We start from the raw sequence: 10,565 nt of genomic DNA on the forward strand, positions 1-10,565 counted from the left end.
CAGAGCTCTTCAAAAAATGCTTGGGATTGAGGAGAACCATCTGCAACCTGAAGAAAATCCAGCTTCACAGAATGAGGAAAACCAGGTCGAACAGAATGAGAAACAGAGACAAGAAAAACAGAGAATTAACCGCATTAAGAATAATCTTGAAGAGTTAAAAAAATTTCACCAGGAATTCAGAGACCAAAATGACACCAAAGTTAAGCTAAAGCTTGATGAAATTTGCTCAGCTTTTGATGTGCCTGAAGGCAGCTGGTTGCCATCAGGTACACCTTTACAAGATATCTTACAACCTTTGTACGAAAGGCTGTGCTCTGTTGAAAAGGGTTTAAACTCACCAGCAGAAATGATCCCTGATGAACAGGTTCTGAGATCAGCGTCCGGTGGCCTGGCCCTAGAAGGAATGTACAAAACTGGAAAGCTGGACGACCTGCTGCAGAAAAGGCATCAACTGCTTGAAGTGCCAGATTCATTCAGGCTTCATGGTCCTGGGCACAGGTATTTTTATGAGAAAAAGGAATTCAATTCCCGGGAATCTCAAACAACGTTTCAGAAGGTCATAGAAAAACTGGGTGTAAGTTTCAGCCTTTCAAGGAAAAGTCTTAAGGTTTTAGGTTTAGAATTTGAGGTCAAAACTGAATATGAACATTCTGAAGAAAAGAGAAACAAATCTTCTTCTGAACACACATACATTTTAAACACACAATATAACTATGTACCACTGGCCTCCTGCTTCATTGAGAAAGATAAACTGAAGTTGTGCCACTTTGCCTTGAATGAGCTGAAAAAAATTGAATCAGTTTTGCTGAATGTAAATGAGAAGAACCCTCAGTTGCAAAAGGAGGTTGTTAGTTTCTTTCAGACTTTTGGTTCACATGTAAATCAAGGTCCTCTTCACTTTGGGGGGATATTCTGGTGGACAGCCTCAGCAGAGGGCTTTAGCAACAGTGAGCTGTCAGAAGTGAAGAGTCTAATATCTACTGCTTTGAGTGCATATGCTGGATTTGGGTCCATTCTTGCAGGTTCGGGTGGGATGAGCACTTCTCTCTCTTACTGCAAAGCCTCCTTTGAAGGGGAATATAGTGCCAGTCTTCTCAGTAAAGTTCAGCTTTCTGTCAGCAAGTCCGGAGGACCAGCCCAAACCGATAATCCCCTGGAATGGAAAACAGGTCTGGTGACTTCCAACAAAAGTTGGTGTGTGATTGACAGGGGAGATACCCTGGTTCCAGTTTGGGACATCATCCTGTCTTCCCACAGAGACGAATTTGAGAATGCGCACAAACTCAGCAAATTCATCCAGGAAGCATATACAGGGATCACGAAACAGGATGCAAAATCTATGTGGGGACAGAATGTGCTATCAGCAGTGATGGAAGCTCAGGAAATGATCCGGTCAGTGAAGTTGTGGTCTGTATCAAAAAGTCAAAAGCATTTGAGTAGATTACTGGAAATCAAGAGAACACTCGAAGACACAGACGCCACTAAAGCATGGGTTCGAGAGTGTCTCTCTAGTCGAGACCTTCAAGACTTTTTGACAGAGATCACTAATCAAAACACTGATATCAGCTTGAGGGTGATGATGAAGTCGGTAATGGATCAGTCGCATGCTGTTGATGACTTCCCAAATCGTGCAAAAATTCTAAAGTGGACAGAACACACCGAGAAGGACTTACTAAAAGTTACATCTGCCTCAGAATTTTCTGACCTGGAGAGAATCCTGAAGGATGTCAAAGATAATTTCTGCAATCAACAATGTGAGTCTGGCATGTCTCCTGAGGAAAACGCTACTTGCAAAATAGGCAGTGCCATCAATTCACTGTGTAAGACTCTGAAAACGAAAAGTGAAACAGACATTGAGCTGTTGATTCTTTCCTTAGTCAATGTTCTAGGATACAGGGAGGATACATTTTGTCCACCACTAGGTGTAGAGGAGATAGACTTTTTACTGAGCACTCTGCATCAGTGCTATGAAAAATACTCTTCTCTCAAGGAGCAGAGTGAAGACAGGGCTGAGGCATACTTGCTCCTGACAGCACTGACTGTGTCCAGGAACAAACAGGGAATTTCCCCAGAAGACAAAGAAAGACGGCTGAAATTCTTTACATCAAAAGCTGGGAACATTTCATATGTTTCTAAACTGATTGATGATGCACATAAACACAAGGACTGGACAAAACTAGAGCGGGAACTCAACATGATTATCAATGAGACACGCCAATCAGAAGAGGAACATATACGGCTGAGGAAGATTCAGGCCGTGGGTAAGTTCATGAAACCTTTGGAAAGGAAACCTCATCCTGGCCAACAGGATGTCTCAGGTAAAATGAGAACAGAAGAACCCCGTCCTGTAGATGACTGGAAGGTCGATAAATGTAAGGGTTTACTCCAGAGACTGGGACTATGGGAGTCATACCTCAGGAAGATAAAAATGGAAGATGTCCTCCTCGTAAGTAACATATCAAGTGCAAATCAGAACACACTGGGAAAAAGCTTGTATCAACAGTATATTTACAAGCTCATGATGCTGGACTGCAGCGCCAGATATTTGTGTTTGAAAGCGACTGAATCGTCAGGGTCTCAACCACACACTGCTGAAGATGCATGTAGCAGTGATAGTGATAGTGATAGTGATGGTGATAGTGATATTGATTCAACTGTCCACCCCATGGATATTCATATGGCAGTTTTCCATTGTTCAGATGATTTTGTGAGGCAGTACATTTTTTCCAAACTCTCCACATGTCAGTTTGCTTTACCTCTCCTGGTACCAAACCCCTTCACGGGTGAAATAGAGTTCCCTGTGTGGGCACTTCGACAAATCAAAAAGACCTGGCAGAATAAACAGCAGCCTATCTTCAGTGCACAGGTACCTATTGTGTCCTTTGTGAGGCTGGGGAAATCCTCAAACTCAAAATCTCACATCCTGAGCAACATCATCAGCCAACGCAAACACCCAGTGTTTTTCAACAGACAATGTAAAGGAAGCGTGAGGCACTGTCTCCTTATGGATGGGGTTGTGGAAATCACTTGGTACTGTCCAGGATCCAATGAGGGAGACATTTTTGACAACTGTGTAGCTTTTGTGAATCTCCATGGCGATGCCAGCCATCACCCCAGACAGCTCCGATTTCTGCAGGAAGTGAGTGCTTCCACTGTACTACTTCTGTCAGAGAGCCCCCTGGAGGAGGAAGCAAGTAAGACTTTCAAAGAGCTAGAAAGCTCTCCAACGCTAATTACGCTCCTCTCTGCTAAAAAAAAAATTGGACGAAGTCAGACCAATGTTAAAATTGCAGCAAAGAACAGAAGTGAAGCTGAACTAACTGAAGAAATCATCTCCAGTGTCAAACAGTGCCTTTCAACTAAATTAGAGCGGCCTAGCTTAGCAGCTTGCTTGGAGGTTGCCAGAAAGAACCAGTTCAGAATTGATGAGGACAATGAACAATGTAAGGAGGGAAAAGAGCTGGCTCAGCATATGATGAGTTTGCTTAAGGGAGAGAAGAGAGAAGGCAGAAAGGAGGAAGAGGAATTGATGAACTTAAAAGGGAGGCATTTGCCTTTGCAAGGTGAACTGTGGGAGAATTGGTGCAGGAAGGACAAGCAGCAATACCATCTGCACAGCACCAGTGAGAGAAGCAACGAGATGGTATTGAGTGACATAAGATCTGGGAAACAAGCCATTCGTGTGGAACAACTGAATAAGGCTTTCCAGCTCAGTGGTTTCATGAAGTCATTTCTGCAGTGCTTGCACCAGCCAGAAGAAAATAAGTCCCTCTATATGTTACAGTGGCTTCATACATTTCTGGAAGAATACACCACTGGCACACATGCCAAACTCCAGGAGAAGTACCACTCAATATGGACAGAAATCCAAGCTAAACCGAAAAGCGAACACAAGGAACTTGTAAATAAACTTGAAACGGTGTCTGACGAGATCATAGGAATGTCAGTGGGGCTACAGCATCTTATGAGAGAACTGGGTCAGCTGTATGAGGCAGTGCAGTCTGTAGCTGTAAGTGAAGACTTCACCAATGTACAGTGGGTTGACACTCTTCCCAGAATTGGAGCAGAGCTGCTGATGGCAGGATGCCCTCTGGAGCTCATGGACGGAGATGTGGCTCACATGCCTCTTGACTGGATCAGGGCTGTTTTTGACACAGTTGTACACAAACTTGGAGACAAAGGGGTATTTGTCCTCTCTGTCCTGGGTGTTCACAGTTCTGGCAAGTCCACTCTGCTGAACACCATGTTTGGCCTGCAGTTTCCAGTGAGTGCAGGAAGATGCACCAGAGGTGCATTCATGCAGCTGCTGACCGTTGATGCAGAGATGAGGGAACAGCTGCAGTTTGACTTCATCCTGGTGGTGGACACTGAAGGCCTGCGATCACCGGAGATCAGCTCTGAAACCACCCTGGCCCATGACAACCAGCTGGCCACCTTCATCATTGGTGTGGGAAACATGACTCTCATCAACATCATGGGGGAGAATCCTTCTGAAATGCAGGATATTCTGCAGATCTGTGTTCAGGCATTCATGAGAATGACATCGGTCAAAATAAAAACAAGCTGCATATTTGTGCACCAGAATGTTGCAGAGACGACAGCTAATGACAAAAATAAGGAAGGGAGAAGACGTCTTCAAAATAGACTTGATGAAATGGCTTGCATTGCAGCAAAAGAGGAGAACTTGGACATTAAAAGTTTTTGTGATATAATTCATTTTAATGTGGACTCACAGGTGTTCTACTTCAAAAATCTCTTGGAGGGAGACCCCCCCATGGCGGCTCCTAACCCCTCCTACAGCCAGAACGTTCAGAAGCTGAAGGACAAGCTGCTCTCTATTGCTGAATGGCAGCCAGACTGTCGGCTGCCCTCACTGTCTGAGGTCAAAGTACGAATCCAAGACTTATGGGATGCTCTGCTGCGAGAGAACTTTGTTTTCAGTTTCAGGAACACCTTGGAGATTTCTGCGTACAGTAAGCTAGAAAAGTCTTATGGGCAATGGTCATGGAGCATGAGAAAGCATGCTCTAGAGAAACAGCAAACCTGGTGCAACAAAATAAACAGCAAACAGGTGGATGAAGTTTACATGTCAGATCTTATAAAGGAATTTGGTGAGATCTACAGACAACTGAAAGATGAGATTGAAACATATTTTACATGTGAGGAACACCCAGAGATCCTGGTTAAGTGGAAAGGTGATGTTGATAGAAGATTTGAAACCCTGAAAGACCAGCTCATTGAAGACACACAGAGGAAGTGCAGGGATTTGCTCAACATCAGAAAGTGCGGCTCAGAACTAGAGGGGATGAAGATTGGCTACGAGGGAGAATTGCTCAGGATGAGTAGGTCTTTAGCCTCAAAACTAAAGGACGAAAAACTGACCAGTGATCAAATGATTCCACACTTTGATGAACTGTGGACCAAATGGTCGACAAAAATATCCTCTGAGAAAGGTCCGGAAAATCAAGTCGACATCCAAGCAGTTGTGGAAGACATCCTGAACAATCGATTTAAAAAGGAAAAAGACATTGCCCAAAAAATTCTAAATCGCAAGGCAATGGTCTCTTTTCAGTTCCAGGTAGACAAACATGTTTCGGGTAAATGGTTAAATAGGTTTTTGAAAATGATAAATTTTTCAGACACTGCAAATATTGAGAAAGATGGTCAGCGACTTACAGAAGAAATAACTACTAATGTACAAATGTACATTGACAGGAAGTCAAGAGAAAATGTGGACTTCAGTGCAATGTTTGTTCATGAAATACTAGAGAGCATATCACAGACTTTGGACACATATGAAAAAAAAGAGAGCCAAATAAAGCTCTTAGAGGAGTATAAAGTTGACATCTCCATTTACATGTGCACAAAGGCAGTCACAACGTTCAACAAAATGCACACAGATTTCAAGAGGAAAAATGATCTGCTGACCTGCCTCAGTGAGAAAAAGAAGCAATATTTCAAGTATTTTAAAGACTCCTGTGATGGAGCAACTTCTGTGAAGATTTTGGCCAATTTCCTGGGTAACCACCTTGGATCAGCTATAAAACAAGCAATGTACAGCAAAGTCAGCCTTCAGATTGTGGACAAAATGAAAAGTAATTACCCAGCTTTCAGTGGAAACCGAGCTAACCTGGAGGACCACATACTGAAAGAGCTTGCTGAGAGGGAGAACTTTGACCTGTATGTGGAGTACCTGGAGCATCCCAAGGAACACTTTGAAAAGTTCATCAGACGAAGGGTAGAGGAGTACTGTGGAGACCACAGTTTAACATCAGAGCTCCTCAATAGGAACTTGAACATTTTGGTTGACAAGACTTTGACCGAAAGTTCCATCGTGACTTCAGAACTGAAAGAGAAAGATGGCACTATCTCAATGTGGCTTGACGAATTCTGCTCTAAACTTGGGGGTGTTTTCCCCATCTCAAGAGACAGTTACAGAAACGTTGAATGCGAAGGCACTGGTGATCTGTCATTCCTCCAGGACATGATGGCCCAGTCACTTTCAGACATGCAGGAAAAGGCAAAGGAAGAAATAAAAACCTCAAGCCTTGACTTTGACATGTTTGAGATCTTATGTTGGAGACCAGATGACATTCTAATTGAGCAGCTCAGTGGGTGCTGGGAGCAGTGTCCCTTCTGTAAAGCCATCTGTACAAACACCATGGCTGGCCATGACACTGACCACAGTGTGAGATTCCATCGCTGTGAAGCTGTCGCTGGCTGGAAGTATCAGCATACCACTCAGTTTTCAGTTGAATTTTGCACCACATCAGTCAGTAGTAATTTAAGTTTCTCAAACGCTGAAGGTAAATTTAGACCTCATAAGGAGTACAGAAAAGCAGGCCCCCCTTATGACAAATGGTCAATCAAGCCAGATTCTTGTGAAAAAAAGTACTGGAAGTGGTTTGTGTGTGTCTTCAGGAATAAGCTGCAGGAGAAATTTGGATTGAAGTTTGAGGGCAGAGGTAAAATTCCAGATGACTGGGAAAAAATCAGTCAGGACAAAGCTGCTGTGGTGAAAGAACTGGGTGTCTGAATATGAATCCAAGTTCAGACCAGCAAGGATTCAGCCCATTGAAGGATACAGACAGTAACTCCAAAAATGCCACGTGTACCAGTACCAATCTATCCATCCATCCATCCATCCATGATCTGACTCACTTCTTCCTGGACCTCATCTGAAATGGCATACTTTCCTACTATTGCATACATACAATGTAGGAGAAAATTCACAGAACAAGGTGTTCTTCCTCTGTTTTATGACAAATCAATCACAATTCAAAATCAGACTAAACCGCCAAACCATTAGAATTGAGCAAGCTGGTTCCTCCAAAACTCTTAAAGCTTCAGGCCAAGTGCACCAATATGTATGCGGCCTCTAATCAATGTATCACATGTATGCTGCCTATTTACTCATATAATCAATATATAATCCAATGAACCTGTATCATTAATTACAGATAAGCTTATGGAAATGCAAGAAACCACAGTGTCAACTGTAGAAAATGTAATTCAATGAACCTATGTCATTCATTACAGATGAGTTTATGGAAATGCAAGAAACCACCATTAATCAAATGTTAAAGTACGATTAAGTATGCCTATATATTTTCAAACTGATTAACTGCTAATGTGTGCTGGAAGTATAGTGACCCATATGTAACCTGAATTGAATAAAATAATGTGTATGCTTGAAAGGAAAGTTGGAAAAGTACCGAATAAGACCATGTTTTGCATAATTCATCTTTTTATGATTCCTCTTTGTTAGACAACTTACAGGGCAGGATGCCTGGCGTTGTGGGGGTGGGCTATCGTTGTCAAGGACAGTTCACATATGAACCGTGGAGGGCAGGAAGTCTTGTGTGGTCGGGGTGGGCTAACTTTGGCAAAGACAGTTAGCAGAGCAGCTGTATGCCTGTACAATGCGATAAGAACATTATTTTTAAATATAGCCTGTGATGCAAAATGTCATTTATTTTTGAACGTTTGATGTAACATGTCATGTCAATTATTTTTGATGAGAACTAATTTGTCAAGGGCAGTTTTGTATGCCTGTACGATGAGGTAAGAGCAATTGCTTTCTTGAGATCAAGCTGACGAACCAAACGTCATGATTAAAGAAAACATTTATTTTTAGAGAATAGCATACGAAGCGAAATTATAATTTGAGTGATTGCCACAATGATGAATCATTGGGGCAGGACAAAGAGCAGCTGGTATTTCTGAGGAGGAGTTATGTTGAAAGAAGTGTATAAAATGTGTGTGAAACCAACAATCGAGGTCCACTTCTGCAGAACTGATCCGGCTTTGTGCACTCGTGCTAATAAAGTCAGATTTTCTTGAAGAGCTTGCTGCCGTGGTGTCTTTTCCCTGTGGCTTTGCTACAAATTAGAGATTGGATTTAGAATTCTGTCGTTTCCTAGACACGACAACACTGAGTACACTGCAAGGAAGTTGTTTTGAGGTAAAACGTTTCTCTAAATTTGGTGTTGATGATTTACCAGGGTTTCGCTGAGTGTGGGTGTGCCAAAAACTATTGTCTTCAAAATATGTACCGCAGACTGTCCAAAATGTCCTCCATGCTAAGTCCAGCATGCCCCAGTTATTTGAGCATTAATCACTCACTAAACTAGGACTTGTCATCTCTGTAATATTAATTTTGTATGATGAAACCTTCATCATATTAAATGTAATTGTTTGTTTACATTATCCTGAAAAAATGCTGATATGATTAAATATTAATAAGGAAACCTGTTTTATTCTGTTTTTCTGGTCAGATTTCTCTGTAGATGGACATTGCATGGTGCACATATTGGGTGGGATGGCACTGTGTCATAATATGAAGTCATTAATCAACATTACCCAGCTATGACTCCCATTCAGGCCCTCAGTTCATAATCCTTCTTTTTTACACAATTAGACCAAGTCAGTCTGGAATCTTTCTTTGCAGATTTTTTTTCCATACGTAAAATTGTAGATGGCACATTGTTAATTGTATATTTCTGAATAATAATTATGATTTGTTTTGTGCTACATTAATCCTTTCAGTTTCAGTGGCCCGACCCAAATCCCAAGGCTTTGGCTTTGGCTGAGAATTATTAAGGTTGACATTTTTATTTTATCAGGAAATAGTCCCATTGAGATTTACATGACAAGGGAGTCCTGGCCAAAATGGCTTAAAATAGATGTTGTATTACACACCGCAAGACACAGAAGAACATAAGACACTATACAAATCATTTGGAGGTATCCTAAAGGTATCAGTGTATTAAGAATGATTTTCTCTTGTAGCTTCTTCCATGTTGAGGCAGCAGCATAGCTGAAAGCTTTTTCACCAAAAACTATGCACTTTTGGAACATTAAACAAAATGATGTCATGTGATCTCAAAGCATATGGATTTGTATTTGTCGACTCTATCACAGAACTTAAATATGGTGGGAGCTGACCAAGGACAGCTTTATAAATCAGAATTAACCAATGGTATTGCCTACGGTCTGAGAGTGAGGGCAGACCAGCTTTCAGATACAGGGTACAGTGATGTGTGCAATAAGTGGAGTCAGTCATGAGCCTTAATGCTGCATGATAGACACTGTCCAATGAGCTCAAACAGGATTTACTTACGCATGTATACAACATCTCCATAATCCATCACTGACAAGAATGTTGCCATTACAAGTTGTTTTCTAGCCTGAAATGAAAAACATGCTTTGTTTCCATAAAAAACCCAATTTGATTTTCAGTTTCTGAAAGAGTTTTTCTACATGACGCGTGAAAGAAAGTTGACAGTCCAAATGAATCCTAAGTACTTGTTGGTATTTACTAGCTCTATTATTTTGTTGGGCTACAATGAGTCCTGAAAAGATCATTAACTTAGTCTTACCTGCATTCAAAACCAGTTTCAAATTGCGCAAGTCATCCTGAATGCTATTAAAAGCAGTTTGAAGGACTTCCAAGGCCTCATCAACAGAAGCCGCAAAAGTAAACAATACTGTGTCATCTGCATAAAAATGAAGATGGGTATTTGTCACTTTTTGACCCAGTTCATTTACATAAATAGTAAACAGGATAGGGCCGAGAATCTAACCCTGGGGCACCCCATTACGTGTGACAGTACAATCTGATGTATAATTATCCATTTCGACTCATTGACTCCTGTGAAAAAGATCATTTTCAAGCCAGCTGACTAATTGCATCGATAGACCTATATTGATCACTCTATCTTTCAATACAGCATAATCCACCATATCAAAGGCCTTGGATAAGTCTAAGAACAAGGCTGTGCAATGCTGTTTCTTATCCAAGCTTGAGTTATGTCATTTAAAACCTTTAAGACTGTGTTTTCTTTTGAAGCCGGACTGATATTTGCTTAAAATGTTGTTTTCAGATAAGAACAGAAAACTTGGAAATGGGCCTATAGTTGTTTAATTGTATAGGATCACCGCCTTTCAGAAGAGGAAGTACAAACGCTGTTTTCCAAATTTTAGGGATGGTGCATGTCTGTAAAGATACATTTAAAATACATGTCACTGGGTTTGCAATGACTTCAGCTGCTTCTTCACCAGAT

General features: G+C 41.4%; 1 protein-coding gene across 1 annotated transcript; it reads left to right on the forward strand.

Moving 5' to 3' along the window:
- Positions 1-346: 346 nt before the first annotated feature.
- LOC133134563 (interferon-induced very large GTPase 1-like) lies at positions 347-7,684 on the forward strand. The gene is made up of 3 exons (XM_061250764.1): positions 347-1,392; positions 2,050-2,261; positions 2,352-7,684. The coding sequence occupies exons 1-3, from the start codon at positions 347-349 to the stop codon at positions 7,034-7,036; spliced, it is 5,943 nt and encodes a 1,980-aa protein (XP_061106748.1). The 3' UTR covers positions 7,037-7,684.
- Positions 7,685-10,565: the final 2,881 nt, after the last annotated feature.

The sequence above is a fragment of the Conger conger genome, chromosome 8 (assembly GCF_963514075.1).
Source record: "Conger conger chromosome 8, fConCon1.1, whole genome shotgun sequence".
Classification (NCBI taxonomy): Eukaryota; Metazoa; Chordata; class Actinopteri; order Anguilliformes; family Congridae; genus Conger; species Conger conger.